The following is a 17557-nucleotide window of genomic DNA, read 5'->3' on the forward strand; positions in this document are numbered from 1 at the left end:
CGGTTTCCGGTGTGAGCGATGGACGCGGACGGGCTGCCGTTGGTGGGCTCCGGGATCGACCTGACCCGGGTGAGGGAGGGAGTGGGTGAGGCGGCCGGCCGGCCGGGTGAGCGGGGGGCTGGGTGTGAGGGCCCGGCGAGGGGCAGAGCTGGGGCCCCGGGGCTTGAGGAGCCTGAGCGGCCGCTCCTGGTTCTTCAGTGATTGAACACGGCGCTGTCCGTAGTGGTCCCTGAACCCCCAATCTCTGCCGTGTTACCTCTAACCCCTACCCTGTCACCTCTAGCCCCTACCTGTCACCTCTAACCCCTACCCTGTCACCTCCAGCCCCTACCCTGCCACCTCCAACTCCCTACCTGTCACCTCTAACCCCTACCTGTCACCTCCAACCCTCTAACCCTGTCACCTCTAACCCCTACCTGTCACCTCTAACTCCTACCCTGTCACCTCCAACCCCTACATGTCACCTCCAACCCCTACCTGTCACCTCTAACCCCTACCTGTCACCTCTAGCCCCTACCTGTCACCTCTAACCCCTACCCTGTCACCTCCAGCCCCTACCCTGCCACCTCCAACTCCCTACCTGTCACCTCTAACCCCTACCTGTCACCTCCAACCCTCTAACCCTGTCACCTCTAACCCCTACCTGTCACCTCTAACTCCTACCCTGTCACCTCCAACCCCTACATGTCACCTCCAACCCCTACCTGTCACCTCTAACCCCTACCTGTCACCTCTAACCCCTACCTGTCACCTCTAACCCCTACCTGTCACCTCTAACCCTGTCACCTCTAACCCTGTCACCTCTAACCCTGTCACCTCTAACCCGAAACCCAAACACTAACCCTTAGCTCCCAAGTCACAGCCCCAAACCCTAACATTAATCCCAATCCCTAGCCTCTAACCCTTAACCCCAACCACTAACCTTAACCTCTAACCCTTAACCCCAATTACTAACTCTAAATCGTGCAGTGTCAATCATCGCTCACTATGACATTGGTGATAATGCAGGTTGGCCCTGTGATCAATAGCGCTCGGTTATTTTGCAGGGTGGGTTGTTTAATTTGGGGATGTTACTTTTTTGGTGCGGCTGTTGGACTGTGCTTTCAGAACCACCCCGAATCTCCCATCATCTTCCTTCCCTCATCTGCGCCTCTAACTGTGAAACATTTTGGCTTTTTGTTTGTCAAGTTATACTACAAAGTCTCCTGAATTGTCTTCCCATGATTGGCAAACTGTTAGATTAATCTTGGATTGTTCACTGCAGGTTCCAGCCATCCAGCAGAAGCGGACTGTGGCATTCCTCAACCAGTTTATTGCACACACTGTCCGGTTTTTGAATCGGTTTTCAACAGTTTGTGAAGAGGTACTGAATAAAATTCCTCCTACTTTGCTTCTGATACGTTGGCCACTAACTGTAGATGCTTTTCCTGTCTGCTGCCTAGTGTATAATTTGCATATTTGACAGAACGATGTAACACAGTATACCTGGATGATATTTCTACCTTCAGTTTTTTTTTTTAAGTACGTGGCAAAGTTGACCACAGGGGTCTAATAATTTGAGTTTAGGCTGCGTGCTCTTGGGCCTCCTCAGTTTTCGGGCTCGATATTCAGATTGCGGCATTGGCTCCCCTCAGTTTTGACAGTAAGCCTGTGCCACCTACAGCTGCACATTGGGCTCCCATTCATCTGTGACTATCTCTATCTGTAAATCTTTGGTCTGACTTAGAATTTATCAACAAGTGAAGCAACAGCACTGAAAACGAGTCAACCTGTTGCACCTAGCCTTTGCACCATCGGCTAGTGTCTCACCTCCTGACTCCCCAAAGTCTTTCCACCATCTACAAGGCACAAGTCAGGAGTGTGATGGAATACTCCTCACTTGCCTGGATGAGTGCAGCTCCAACAACACTCAAGAAGCTCGACACCATCCAGGACAAAGCAGCCCACTTGATCGGCATCCCATCCACCTCCTTCAACATTCACTCCCTCCACCACCGGCGCACCGTGGCTGCAGTGTGCACCATCTACAAGATGCACTGCAGCAACTCGCCAAGGCTTCTTCGGCAGCACCTCCCAAACCCGCGACCTCTACCAGCTAGAAGGACAAGGGCAGCAGGCGCATGGCAACACCACCACCTCCACATTCCCCTCCAAGTCACGCACCATCCTGACTTGGAAATATGTCGCCGTTCCTTCATAGTCGCTGGGTCAATATCCTGGAACTCCCTCCCTAACAGCACTGTGGGAGCACCTTCACCACACGGTTCAAGAAGGGGGCTCACACCACCTTCTCAAGGGCAATTAGGAATGGGCAATAAATGCTGGCTTTGCTAGCGACACCCACATCTCATGAACTAATTAAAAAACAAAGCGAATGGGGAATAAAATGCTGTTAGGATTGAGTTGGCTGGGCCTTGTGGGCTGGATTGACAGGGTTCAGGTGGAAATTTAAAACACTAGCGTGTCGGTCAGGTTCTGTGAGTAGCACTGTTGCCCAGTCAGAAGGTTGTGATTTGGACTTGAACACACAATCCAGGCTGATGCTACAGTGCAGTGCAGATTGTACCCCTCTAGTCCGGGACTCTCCAATCCGGAAACATCTGTGTGGTTCGGCATCAGTCCCGCCGTGGGTGGCGTCCCGGTTTCCCGAGCTTCCTGGCTCTCATTGTGCAGTGAGGTCAGCGGGCTGGGCAAGGGAAGGGCAGGCGGCTGACTGAGGCGCCGTAGCTGGGGTGTGCGTGTGGTGATTGGCTGGGAGTGGCTGTCATTCAGTGAATGTGTGCGGCGATTGGCTGGAGCGGCAGTCAATGTGTGCGAGGGTGCTGAGGGAGCCGCCCACAGGCTGCCAGCACGCACGAACCTGGGCGCTTTCGACAGGCACCGGTAAGATTGACCTCCCGTGGTTCGGAAAATACTCTGTTCCGGCACCAGTGAGGTCCCGAGGGTGCCGGACCAGAGAGGTCCAACCTGTACTAAGGGAGTGCTGAACACTCAGACTTCCCATCCTTTGGATACGGTGTTAAACCACGGCCCTGTCTGCCTGACCAGGTGGATGTTGAAGATCTCACGGCACTATTTTGACACCGGGGTGTTTTGGTTTCCTGGTCAAAAACATAGCCCTCTTTCCCTCTCCCTGCTCCCCGATCACTCAAACTGATTGGCTGGCCCTGTCCTTATAGTGTTGTTTTCTTGTATGCAACTGGATGAAAATAGCTGTCCTATTAGCCTATACATAGTTACTGCATTTCCAAAAGTAGTTTATTGATTGTTACGAACTTTGCGATGTTTGAGAGGCGCAATGAAGTAGAATCATAGATTCGGCCCATCGTGTCCGTGCCGGCCGACCAAGAGCTACCCAGCTTAATCCCACTTTCCAGCTCTTGGTCCGTAGCCCTGTAGGTTACGGCAATTCAAGTGCACATCCAAGTACTTTCAGGCAGTGAGTTCCAGATCCCCACCACGTTCTGGGTGGAAAAAAACTCCCCTCTAATTCTTCTACCAATTACTTTAAATCTATGCCCCCTGGTTATTGAACTCTGCTAAGGGAAATAGATCCTTCCTGTCCACTCTATCTAGGCCCCTCATAATTGGATACACCCTCAGCCTCCTCTGTTCCAAAGAAAACAACCCCAGCTTATCTAATCTTTCTTCATAGCTCAAATTCTCCAGTGTTAAGCAAATGTCAGTGCAATATGATCATATGTAAAACCCACTGTATCCTGTGTATGTTTTGCAAATTTGTATTTATATGCAAAGATGATTATTTTTTCTCTTTCAGAAACTGGCTAATCTTTCTCTTCGTATCCAGCAAATTGAAACAACTCTCAATATTCTGGAGGCAAAGGTGAGCAGAGATTGACTGTGGCTGCGAGGGCTCTCAGCATTTCACCTCATGTGCCGTATAACCAGCGTATAGTGACAGCAGACAGGGCTGTGTGTTGTAAAAACTGCCTGTCCTTCATGTCACTGTGCAGTGGGACGTGAAACGTAGAATGTTGGTAACAGATCGGTGAATGAAGGCAAAAACGCTTGTGCTGACAGAGTTAGTCTCATGACATCTGTCTGCATCGCTTGTTTGTAACTAACCCCATTTTGCTCCAAGTGGTTTTGAAAATATCTGTGGCGTTTCAAATTTGTCTGACATTTACTAGTGGCTTTTTCTAGGGTTGTTGCAAAGTAACAGGCCATTCGGCCCAACGGGTCCGTGCCGGTGTTTATGCTTCACAGGAGCCTCCTCCCACCTCTCTTCATCTTATCCCATCAATATAGCCTTCTATTTCTTTCTCTCTCATGTGTTAATCTAGCTTACCCTTAACTGCATCTATACTATTCGTCTCAACCACTCCTTTCATTCATCATCGGGCTAGATTAGGTTGCTCCAGTCGTTTAATATTGGCTCAGATTTTTGTGAAGCTAACGTTTCAGGCTCAGGCCTGTTCATAGGATTACATTGGATATACGAAAGAAAGAAAGACTTGCATTTATATAGCACCGTTCACGACCACCAGACGACTCAAAGCGCTTTACAGCCAATTAAGTACTTTTAAAGTGTAGTCACTGTTGTAATGTAGGAAACGTGGCAGCCAATTTGCTCATAAGCAAGTTCTCACAATGTGATAATGACCAGATATGTTGATTGAGGGATAAATATTAGCCAGGACACCAGGGATAACGCCCCTGCTCTTCTTCGAAATATGGCCGTGGGACTTTTTATGTCCACTTGAAAGAGCATAGGACACCTCGGTTTAACTTCTCATCCAAAACACGGCACCTCCGACAGTGCGACACTCCTTCAGTACTGCCCCTCTGACAGTGCGGCACTCCTTCAGTACTGCCCCTCCGACAGTGCGGCGCTCCCTTAGCACTGCAATGGAGTGTCAGCCTATATATTTTTTTGTGCTCAAATCCATTGAGTGGGACTTGAACCCACAACCTTCTGACTCCGAGGTGAGAGTGCTGCCCACTGAGCCACAGCTGACACCTGATATGGCATAGAAACAGGCCATTCAGTCCAACCAGTCCATGCCAGCGTTTATGCTCCACTCGAGCCTCCTCCTGTCTTTCCTCATCTAAATCTATCAGAATAACCCTCTGTTCCCTTCCACATTCTCACCACTCTCTGGGTAAAGAAGTTTCTCCTGAATTCCCTAATGGATTTATCAATGACTATCTTATATTGATGGCCCAGAGTTTTCTTATTTCTTATGTTCTTATCGTGGCTAATGATGACCAACAGTCATGTGAAGCACTGTAAACTGCTTTCCATATTTGACTGCAGCTTGTAAAGGGATCCTGGCTGGCCCCTCATTTTCTATCCTCCATAAACTTGAGTTCAACTAAAACTCTGCTGCCAGTGCCTTTACTCTCTCCAAGTCCGGTTCATCCATCACCCCTGTGCTCGCTGTCCTATATTGGCTCCCGGTTAAACAACGCCTCGATTTTAAAATGATAATTTTTGTTTTTAATTCCCTCTGTGGTCTCGGCCCTTCCTATCTCTGTAACCTACAACCATACGAGATCTCTGCGCTCCTCTAATTCTGGCCTCTTGAGCATCCCCGATTTCAATCGCTCTGCCATTGGTGGCCATGCCTTCAGCTGCCTGGGCCTTAAGTTCTGGAACTCCCTCGCTAAACCTCTCCGTCTCATTATCTCTCTTTCCTCCAAAGACGCTTCTTAAAACCGACCTCTTTGACCAAGTGTTTGGTCTTCTACCCTAAGGTCTCCTTATGCGGCTCAGTGCCAAATTCTGTTTGATAACGCTCCTGTGAAGCGCCCTGGGACGTTTTACTATGTTAAAGGCGCTATATAAATGCGCAGTGTTGTTGATTTCATTATTCTTGGTGTTTTGGCACTTGGGTCTCTGGCACTCCAGCTGTTACATACAAACGTCCAAGTTTGTGTGTTACACTTTCCTTAAAAAGGACACAAGAAAGCCGATAATTTCTAATATATGCAGAAACTTCGGCACCTGCAGAACACGCCTTCTTGTTGAATTCCGGAAGTGTATTTTAAAATTATATTTTAAAGACTGCCATTCTGACCTTTCATAGAGCTGAGGAGCTGCTACTCCATCAGCCTATAACTGATCTGAGGAAAATACAGCAATTACTTGCTAAAGGTGAAAATAGAACATCTAGAAACCAAAAATATAATAATGAATAGTCAGCATGGATTTCAAAAGAGAAATCTTGTTTGAAGAGGTAACAGCGAGATTAGACAAGGGTAATGCAGTTGATGTAATTTATCTAGATTTTCAAAAGGCCTTCGATACGGCATCCCATAATAGACTGATGGAACAAGGTCAGAGAATGCGGAGTTAAGGGACAAGTAGCAGAATAGATGGCTAGCTGGCTATCTGTTTCTGGGAGCTTGCTGTGTGCAAATTGGCTACCGTGTTTTCTACATTACAACAGTGGCTACAATTCAATAGTACTTCATTGTCTGTAAAGCGCTTAGGAGCATCCTGAGGTTCTGAAAGGCACTAAATTGATGCAAATTTTTTTCTTGAAAATAAACTTTTTCTATCTGTCTCATCTCTTTCTCTTAATTTCCTCTTTCGTTCTCTCCCTTTATTTCGCTTTCTGTACATGATTTGACATTAAATTCAGTATTCTAACTGACACTTCCTGGTTTAGGCTCTGCGCTGCTCTTTAACGATTCTTCAGTCTGATTGGTTAAGAAGATGCGCGGTTGCTTGCCCGGTTCTCACAGATCCCAGTTGCCCAGTAGAGGGCGCCGCAACGAAATGGCTGTGCAAGTTCCAATGTAAAATCCCAGAGAAAGTATGTGGGCGAGAGCAAGTGTAATGAGCAGCTGGCACTGTCCGTTCAGCGCTGACTGCAAATCCGGCCCATTGCTAAGCCCAGAAGGCGGTCAAGTGCCCAGTAGAAAGATGAGATGCTGTTCCTTGAGCTTTTAACATTGATTTTTAGAGGTTGTAGCACTGCCTCAGGAATGGCAGGTTTTACCCATCGAGTTCAGTAGACTGGGAGGTTACAGCATCACCAACTCATAATTATATTGAAATAAAAACAGAAAATGCTGGAAATACTCAGCAGATCAGGCAGAATCTGTGGACAGAGGAACAGAGTTAATGTTACAGGCCAGTGACCTTCAGTACAGGAAAAATTAGAGATGTAACAGGTTTTATGCAAGTGCAGAAGCAGGGGAGGGGAGGATAGAAAGAACAAAAGGGAAACAGAAGTCTGTGATGGGGTTGGAGGCGGGAGAGATTAAATGACAAAAGGAATGATAGTGCGAGGCAAAAGGAGATGCTAATGCGACAAGTAAAGATACAAGATGGGTCTGGAATAGGTGTAAATGGAAATGGCAGAATCATCAACGGCTGCTGTCCAGAAAAATGGGAGCAGAGGCTTTGATCTGAAATGGTTGATTCAGGTACGTGACGTTAAGGTGGCTAGACTACATAGATAGATAATGGTATTTTGAAGCCTGGTTACCGTTTTATTTTTCCCTAAAAAGGGAGCATCGCCCTCCACATCTATTCCAAAATAGTTAAACGATTTGCTGTATGTTTCTGTCAATTCATTAAAATGTGCTTTCTTTGAAATGATGCCACTGACCTTATTTGGTTTGGAAGGTTTACTGACTAAGGAGGGAGCATGACTTATCATTTGTACCTGAATAGTTTTTGGCAGCCATGTCATGTAGTAATCGCTCCATTTCCCTCCATGCCGTCAGCGCTTAGAGTTTTAAACTAGCAAATTGCCAATGGCATTACCCTGAGTCAGCTGAAGTTGTTTTCTGTACAAGATGGGAAAGAAAACTTCAGGAACTCCCTCCACAGAGCCGCCTAATGGCAACAAGCTGCACTACATCATGACTGTTGACTTGGCAAACTTGAATGGGAAATGATGACATAGCAATTTACAATTGTAACTGTTGATAGTAAAGTATGACCAAACATCAGGACGACGGTAAGGCTTGTGTCGAGTGGCTTGGCGATGACACTCGCGCCTCTGAATCCAGACTGTGGGTTGAAGTCACACGCGAGGGACTGGAGCATGCAATCGAAGCTGACGCTTCGGTGCAATACTGAGGCAGCACTGCACTGTCGGAGCGGACATATTTTGGATGAGACTTTAAGTTGAGACCTCATCTGTCTGATCAGGTGTAAAAGATCCCATGGTACTGTTTGAGTTCTCCCAGTGCCCTGGCCAACTTTTTAATCCGTCAATCAATGTCCCAAAGACAGATTATTGTGTCATTTATCTCATTGCTGTTTGTGGGAGCTTGCTGTGTGAATATTGGCTGCCACATTTCCTACATTACAACAGTGATGACACTTCAAAAGTACTCCCTTGAAGCATCCGCAAGACAAAGGTTCTCTACCAACCTGACCCCGCCACACAGCACTGCCCCCCCTCGATTATCAAAATCCACGACGAGGCCTTGGACAACGTGGACCATTTTCTATACTTCGGGAGCCTACTGTCAGCAAGAGCAGACATTGACGAGGTCCAACACTGCCTTCGGTGGGCCAGCGCAGCCTTCGGTCGCCTGAGGAAGAGAGTGTTTGAAGACCAGTCCCTCAAATCTAGCACCATGCTTATGGTCTGCAGGGCAGTAGTGATACCCGCCCTTCTATATGGCTCAGAGACATGGACTATGTACAGCAGACATCTCAAAATGCTGGAGAGGTACCACCAGCGCTGCCTCCGCAAGATCCTGCAAATCCATTAGCAGGATAGACGCACCAACGTCAGTGTTCTCGCTCAGGCCAACATCGAAGCATTGACCACGCTCGATCAGCTCCGTTGGGCAGGCCACATTGCCCGACATGAGACTCCCAAAGTAAGTGCTCTACGCGGAGCTTCGATACGGCAAGCGAGCCTCAGGTGGGAAGAGGAAACGCTTCAAGGACACCCTCAAAGCCTCCTTGATAAAAAGTGCAACATCCCCACCGACTCGGAATCCCTGGCCCACGACCGTCCAAAATGGAGGCGCTGAGCACTTCGAATTCCATCGCCGAGAACAAGCAGAAACCAAGCGTAGACAGCGGAAGGAGCATGCGGCAAACCCAGGCTCCCCCACCCACCAGTTCCTTCAACCACCGTCTGCCCCACCTGCGACAGAGACTGTAGGTCCCGCATTGGTCTCGTCAGTCACCTGAGAACTCACTTTTAGCATGGAAGCAAGTCATCCTTGACTCCGAGGGACTGCCTATGATGATGATTCCCTTGAAGCACTTTGGGACGTTCTGAGGATGTGATAGGTGCAATATAAATGCAAGTGCATTTCTGGTTTCCATATTATAACAAGGACGTCGAGGCACTGGAGAAAATACAACAAAGATTTACTAGAATAATACTAGAACCGAGAGGTTATAACCAGCAGGAAAGACTGCACAGGCTTGGGCTCTTGTCTCTAGAACAGAGAAGACTGAGTGGCGACCCAAATAGAGGTAATTAAAATTATAAAAGAGTTCGATAGGGTTGACGTAGAGATGATGTTTCCACTTGGGGAGACCTGAACTAGGGGCCATAAATATAAGATAGTCACGAATAAATCTGATAGTGAATTTACCCAGAGAGTGGTGAGAATGTGGAACTCGCTACCACAGCGAGTGGTTGAGGCGAATAGTATCGATGCATTTAAGGGGACACCTAGATGAGTGATAAAGGAATAGAAGGATATGTTGATGAGGTTAAATGAAGTGGGGTGGGAGGAGGTTGGTGTGGAGCATGAACACTGGCACGGACCCATTGGGCCAAATGACCTGTATGTGTGCTTGTACATACTTTGTAGTAGTTTGTAAGTCTTTTGCTGGACAGGGAGTTATGTTGTACACAGGATTTTAATATATAGGAGAAAATATTCCAAAAAAATTAACAAAATGGATAGTAATTGTAAATGGGCAGAAAAAGGATATTGTAACTCATTACTGTTCTTGTCAACTGTGTAATTGTTGAAAGAGTAATGATGCTCGAGACTTGTAATAGTTTATGATGAAACACCAGTGGACTCGAGCAGTCCCCTAGACAGCAGTGTTGCCATCTGTCGATGGAAAAACTTCACTCATTTAAAAGAAGCCAGCCAGACGGAATTATGATAGTCAAGCTGCAAAATTAATATAAACATTACACACTGGAATGTTGAAGCAAAATGAATTTGTAGCATGTGGGAAAACCTGCTTTTCTTTCTTTGTGTTTCTGTCTCTCTCTCTCTCTCTCTCTCTCTCTGCCCCCCTCTCACTCTCTGCCCCCCTCTCCCTCCCCCTCTCCGCTGTCCCCCGCCACCCGCTGTCCCTCCCTCTCTCTATGTCCCCTTCTCTCTCTCTCTCTCTCTCTCTCTCTCTCTCTTTCTGTTCGCTCTCGCTCTCGCTCTCGCTCTCGCTCTCGCTCTCGCTCTCGCTCTCGCTCTCGCTCTCGCTCTCGCTCTCTCTCTCCCTCTCTCTCCCTCTCTGTCCGTCTGTCTGTCTGTCCGTCTCTCTCTCTCTCTCTCTCTCTCTCTCTCTCTCTCTCTCTCTCTCTCTCTCTGTCCGTCTCTCTCTCTCTGTCCGTCTCTCTCTCTCTGTCCGTCTCTCTCTCTCTGTCCGTCTCTCTCTCTGTCCGTCTCTCTCTCTCTGTCCGTCTCTCTCTCTCTGTCCGTCTCTCTCTCTCTGTCCGTCTCTCTCTCTCTGTCCGTCTCTCTCTCTCTGTCCGTCTCTCTCTCTCTGTCCGTCTCTCTCTCTCTGTCCGTCTCTCTCTCTCTGTCCGTCTCTCTCTCTCTGTCCGTCTCTCTCTCTCTGTCCGTCTCTTCTCTCTCTCTCTCTCTCCGTCTCTCTCTCTCTGTCCGTCTCTCTCTCTCTGTCCGTCTCTCTCTCTCTGTCCGTCTCTCTCTCTGTCCGTCTCTCTCTCTCTGTCCGTCTCTCTCTCTCTCTGTCCGTCTCTCTCTCTCTCTCTGTCCGTCTCTCTCTCTCTCTCTCTCTCTCTCTCTCTCTCTCTGTCCGTCTCTCTCTCTCTCTCTCTCTCTCTCTGTCCGTCTCTCTCTCTCTCTCTGTCCGTCTCTCTCTCTCTCTGTCCGTCTCTCTCTCTCTCTCTCTCTGTCCGTCTCTCTCTCTCTCTCTCTCTGTCCGTCTCTCTCTCTCTCTCTCTCTGTCCGTCCGTCTCTCTCTCTCTCTGTCCGTCTCTCTCTCTCTTTCTCTCTCTGTCCGTCTCTCTCTCTCTCTCTCTCTCTGTCCGTCCCCCCGCTCTCTGTCCGTCCCCCGTTCACTCACTCTCCCACCGTTTCTCTCTGTCTCTCTCTGTCTCGTGCTCACTCCTCTCTGTCTCGTGCTCACTCCTCTCTCCCCCGCGCTCCCTCTGCCTCTCCCTCCCACCCCCTCGCTCTCCCTTCCACCCCCCCCTGCTCTCCCTTCGGCCCCGCTCTCCCTTCCGCCCCCCCCCCCCTCGCTCTCCCTTCGCCCCCCCCCTCGCTCTCCCTTCGCCCCCTCTCCTCCGCCCCCCCACCCTCTCTGCCTCCAAAGCAGCAGAATGTTTAAGTTGTACTTTCCTTTTAATGAAGGTTGTGGCTGCATTGAAGTGGTTTTACAATAATGATTTCTGCAGCTTGCAAAATTGAGATTTTGAAAGATTGTGGGAAAATAAATGAGCCGGTTCCTGCTAAAAGAAAAGAGAGAAAAAAATGTATTTAAACCAGCAGGTTGCCTCATTAAGTTCTTGAAGTTGGATTTGGGAAACTTTTGTCAACCCACAACCAAGGGGCACAATTATAACCTGAGTGTGTTAATGGGAAATAGAAATTTAGACAGTGGTTCTATTTAAGCAAGAATTGTCAAACAGATTGCAGGAAGGGTGTGTGGGAACAGAAACCCTGGCAGGTTTTTAAAGAGGCCGGTTGAATTCCCGTTGGGGAAAATGATATCAGACTATTAATTCTGGAATCATGTTCAGGAAGCTGATGGGTGGTTTGGAAGCTTGACTAATCGCTGTTGTTCTGCCCAAAACATGATGAAGTATAATGTACATTGGGATTTGAAGGCTTGAATTACTGTCACATTTTGGCTACAGTTTTGGTCCCAGTCTTCCTCATTTTAAGAACATAAGAAATAAAAGCAAGGATCAGGCCATTCGGCCCTGAGAGCCTGCTCCGCCATTCAATAAGATCATGGCTAATCGTTCACTTCAGTACCCCTTCCCTGTTTTCTCTCCATACCCCTTGATCCCTTTAGCCGTAAGGGCCATATCTAACTCTCTTTTGAATATATCCAATGAGCTGCCATCAACAACTCTCTGCGGTAGGGAATTCCACAAGCTAGCAACTCTCTGAGTGAAGAAGTTCCTCCTCATCTCAGTCCTAAATGGCTTACCCCTTATCCTTAGACTATGTCCCCTGGTTCTGAACTTCCCCATCATCGGGTACATTCTTCCTGCATCTAACCTGTCCAGTCCCGTCAGAATTTTGTGTGTTTCTATGAGATCCCCTCTCATCCTTCTAAACTCCAGTGAATACAGACCCAGCTGATCCAGTCTCTCCTCATATGTCAGTCCTGCCATCCCGGGAATCAGTCTGGTGAACCTTCGCTGCACTCCCTCAATAGCAAGAACGTCCTTCCTTAGATTAGGAGACCAAAACTGAACGCAATATTCCAGGTGAGGCCTCAGCAAGGTATTAAACTCAATTCCTTCATCTAACTCATTAATGTATATTGTAAATAGCTGGGGTCCCAGCGCTGAGCCCTGCGGCACCCCACTAGTCACTGCCTGCCATTCTGAAAAGGACCCGTTTATCCCAACTCTCTGCTTTCTGTCTGCCAACCAGTTCTCTATCCACGTCAGTACATTACCCCCAATACCATGTGCTTTAATTTTGCACACCAATCTCTTGTGTGGGACCTTGTCAAAAGCCTTTTGAAAGTCCAAATACACCAGATCCACTGGTTCTCCCTTGACCACCCTACCAGTTACATCCTCAAAAAATTCTAGAAGATTTGTCAAGCATGATTTCCCTTTCATAAATCCATGCTGACTTGGACCGATCATGTCACTGCTTTCTAAATGCGCTGCTATTTCATCTTTAATAATTGATTCCAACATTTTCCCCACTACTGATGTCAGGCTAACCGGTCTATAATTACCCGTTTTTTCTCTCCCTCCTTAAAAAGTGGTGTTACATTAGCTACCCTCCAGTCCATAGGAACTGATCCAGAGTCGATAGACTGTTGGAAAATGATCACCAATGCATCCACTATTTCTAGGGCCACTTCCTTAAGTACTCTGGAATGCTGACTATCAGGCCCCGGGGATTTATCGGCCTTCAAGCCCATCAATTTCCCTAACACAATTTCCCGCCTAATAAGGATTTCCTTCAGCTCCTTCTTCTCACTAGACCCTCGGTCCCGTAGTATTTCCGGAAGATTATTTGTGTCTTCCTTCGTGAAGACAGAACCAAAGTATTTGTTCAACTGGACTGTCATTTCTTTGTTCTCCATTATAAATTCATCTGAGCCTGACTGCAGGGGACCTACATTTGTCTTCACTGATCTTTTACTCTTCACTTATTTATAGAAGCTTTTGCAGTCAGTTTTTATGTTCCCAGCAAACTTCCTCGCATACTCTATTTTCCCCCTCCTAATTAAACCCTTTGTCCTCTTCTGCTGAATTATAAAATTCTCCCAGTCCTCAGGCTTGCTGCTTTTTCTGGCCAATTTATATGCCTCTTCCTTGGATATAACACTATCCTTAATTTCCCTTGTTAGCCACGGTTGAGCCACCTTCCCCGTTTTATTTTTACTCCAGACAGGGATGTACAATTGTTGAAGTTCATCCATGTGATCTTTAAATGTTTGTCATTGCCTATCCACCGTCAACCCTTTAAGTATCATTCGCCAGTCTATTCTAACCAATTCACGTCTCATACCATCGAAGTTACCTTTCCTTAAGTTGAGGACCCTAGTTTCTGAATTAACTGTGTCACTCTCCATCTTAATAAAGAATTCTACCATATTATGGTCACTCTTCCCCAAGGGGCCTTGCACAACAAGATTGCTAATTAGTCCTTTCTCATTACACATCACCCAGTCTAGGATGGCCAGCCCTCTCGTTGCTTCCTCAACATATTGGTCTGGAAAACCATCCTTAATACACTCCTGGAAATCCTCCCCCACCGCATTGCTACCAGTTTGGTGAGCCCAATCTATATGTAAATTAAAGTCGCCCATGATAACTGCTGTACCTTTGTTGCACGCATCCCTAATTTCTTGTTTGATGCTCTCCCAAACCTCACTACTACTGTTTGGTGGTCTGTACACAACTCCCAGTAGCGTTTTCTGCCCTTTGGTATTCCGTAGCTCCGTCCATACCGATTCCACATCATCCAAGCTAATGTCCTTCCTTACTATTACGTTAATTTCCTCTTTAACCAGCAATGCCACCCCACCTCCTTTTCCTTTCTGTCTATCCTTCCTGAATATTGAATACCCCTGGATATTGAGTTCCCAGCCTTGGTCACCCTGGAGCCATGTCTCCGTGATGCCAATTATATCATATTCGTTACTTGCTGCCTGCACAGTTAATTCATCCACCTTATTACGAATACTCCTCGCATTGAGGCACAGAGCCTTCAGGCTTGTCTTTTTAACACACTTTGCCCCTTTAGAATTTTGCTGTAATGTGGCCCTTTTTGCTTTTTGCCTTGGGTTTCTCTGCCCTCCACTTTTACTTTTCTTCTTTCTATCTTTTGCTTCAGCCCCCATTCTACTTCCCTCTGTCTCCCTGCATAGGTTCCCATCCCCCTGCCATATTAGTTTAACCCCTCCCCAACAGCACTAGCAAACACTTCCCCTAGGACATTGGTTTTGGTCCTGCCCAGATCCAGACCGTCCGGTTTGTACAGGTCCCACCTCCCCCAGAACTGGTTCCAATGCCCCAGGAATTTGAATCCCTCCCTTCTGCACCCTCCTCATCTGAGCTATCCTGCTATTCCTACTCTGACTAGCACGTGGCACTGGTAGCAATCCTGAGATTACTACCTTTGAGGTCCTACTTTTTAATTTAGCTCCCAGCTCCCTAAATTCGTCTTGTGGTCGATTGATCATGGCTGATCATCAACCTCACCCTACTTTCCCGCCTTACCCCCATATCCCTTGATTCACCTCGAGTCCAAAAATCTAATTATCTCGGCCTTGAATATATTCAACAACTCCGTATCCATAGCCCTCTGGGGTAGAGAATTCCAAAGATTCACCACCATCTGAGTGAAGAAATCCCTCCTCATCCCAGTCCTAAATGGCCGACCCCTTATCCTGAGACTGTGACCCCTGGTTCTAGACTCTCCAGCCAGGGGAAACATACTCCCAGCATCTACATTGTCAATCCCCCTCTGAAAAAGAGCAGGGAAGATCTCCGTGTCCTGACCAATATTTATCCTTCAACTAACAGCACCAAAAATAGTTCAGTTGGTCATTTTTCTCATTGCTGCATGGCGGAGCTTGCTGTGCACAAATTGGCTGTTGCGTTTCCTACATTACAACAGTGACTACACTCCACTCAGTTAGTCAGTCACAGTCAGTCCCTCGGAATCGAGGAAGACTTGCTTCCACTCTTTAAAATGAGCAGTCCAATACGGGAACCACAGTCCCTGTCACAGGTCGGACAGATAGTCGTTGAGGGAAAGGGAGGGTGGGACTGGTTTACCGCACGCTCCTTCCGCTGCCTGCGCTTGATTTCTGCACGCTCTCGGCGACGAGACTCGAGGTGCTCAGCGCCCTCCCGGATGTACTTCTTCCACTTAGGGCGTTCTTTGGCCAGGGACTCCCAGATGTCAGTGGGGATGTTGCACTTTATCAGGGAGGCTTTGAGAGTGTCCTTGTAATGTTTCCTCTGCCCACCTTTGGCTCGTTTGCCGTGAAGGAGTTCCGAGTAGAGCGCTTGCTTTGGGAGTCTCGAGTTTGGCATGCGGACAATGTGGCCTGCCCAGCAGTACTGTGAAGCGCTTTGGTGAACTCCTGAGGTGGTGAAAGGTGCTATAGAAAAGCGAGCCTTTAAATATTTCTGTAGAAATGCTCCACAGATGGTTCTCGGACAGTAGGTTTTGTAAAGCAGAGCTGGTCTCCAGTGGTATTGGGTAATCCCTGCCACTGGACTAAGACCTAGCTCTGTCAAGGCCGTGTGGTGGCTGGTGTGCAACGGCCACCCCACATTAAAAAAAAATCCACGCACAGGCATCTTCCACCCTTCAGCATGTAGTTCAGGATCTGGATTATCAGGTCCTTCATTGAAACACCTGTGAACTCATCCTCGATACGAGGGACTGCCTATGATGATTGTAAAGCTCAGTCGGCCCTCCCAGTGATGGGCCTGTAAATCTCATAGTTAAGAGTGGCCTAACTCCAAGGTGAGAAATAACAGCAAATAACTGCGCATTTATTGACTGACCTGTGGAGCATACCAGCCAGCTATGAAGTTAATTTAAAAGCAAAACACTGCGGATGCTGGAAATCTGAAATAAAAACAAAAAACGCTGGAAACACACAGCAGGTCAGGCAGCATCTGTGGAGGGAGAAACAGAGTTAACGTTTCAGGTAGATGACCATATGGAACAGGTTTTAAGCAAGTTCAGAGGCAGTGAAAGCACGGGAGGGGAGGAAAGAATAAAAAGGAAGGTCTGTGATGGGGTGGAAGGCAGGAGAGATTAAATGACAACAGGGATGATGGATGTAAGACAAAAGGAGGTGGCAATGGGACAAATAAAGAAACTAAAGATGGGTCTAGAAGAGGTGTAAATGGCAATAGCAGAATTATTACCAGTAGTTGCTGTCTGAAATAATGGGAGCAGTGGCTATAATCTGAAATTGTTGAACTCGATGTTCATAGAAATTTACAGCACGGAAGGAGGGCGTTTTGGCCCATCGTGTCCGCACCGGCCGACAAAGAGCCACCCAGCCTAACCCCACTTTCCAGCTCTTGGTCCGTAGCCCTGTAGGTTACGGCACTTCAAGTACACATCCAAGTACTTCTTAAATGTGACGAGGGTTACTGCCTCTACTGCCCTTTCAGGCAGTGAGTTCCAGACCCCATCACTTTCTAGGTGAAGAAATTTCTCCTCAAATCCCCTCTAAACCGCCTACCAATTACTTTAAATCTACGATGAGTTGTGTTGTGAAGTTAATTTGACAGTTTGGCATGTTGCACTTTTCTCCAGCAGACAGTTGAGGGGCCTGAAGGGTCTTTTGAACGTTGGGTCACTGCAGTTCAGAATGGCATTGTTGAGCAAGGTGGTCGCGGGGTTCAAAGTCCTACCCCAGGGACTTGAGCACATAATCCAGGTTCACTCACCCAGGGCAGCGCTGAGGGAGTGCTGCACTGTCTTTCGGATGAAACGTTAAACTGGGGCCCCGTCCGCCCTCTCTGGTGGACGTAAAAGATGGGAAATGTGACTTGCAGCTTCATTAAGCTGGAGCGTGGCACGTGTTGGGAGTTTTACTCTAACTCTTTGTCTTTTTGTGGATTGCAGCTTTCTTCAATACCTGGTCTGGAAGACGTCAAGCTGGAGATGACAAGCCAGAGTCAGAATATTGCGAACGGTCCATCCTCTGTCACAGTGACAAACCAGCAGC

The 17557-nt window shown here is 47.6% G+C and overlaps 1 protein-coding gene across 1 annotated transcript; it reads left to right on the forward strand.

Annotated features, from left to right (window-relative positions):
• Positions 1-866: 866 nt before the first annotated feature.
• LOC139249387 (WASH complex subunit 3-like) lies at positions 867-17553 on the forward strand (the record flags this gene model as incomplete). Its single annotated transcript, XM_070872383.1, has 4 exons — positions 867-1008; positions 1265-1363; positions 3779-3844; positions 17455-17553. Coding segments are annotated over exons 1-4 (285 nt in total), but the record flags the coding sequence as incomplete, so codon positions are not given.
• Positions 17554-17557: the final 4 nt, after the last annotated feature.

Source organism: Pristiophorus japonicus, unplaced genomic scaffold, assembly GCF_044704955.1.
Source record: "Pristiophorus japonicus isolate sPriJap1 unplaced genomic scaffold, sPriJap1.hap1 HAP1_SCAFFOLD_3104, whole genome shotgun sequence".
Taxonomy (NCBI): domain Eukaryota; kingdom Metazoa; phylum Chordata; class Chondrichthyes; family Pristiophoridae; genus Pristiophorus; species Pristiophorus japonicus.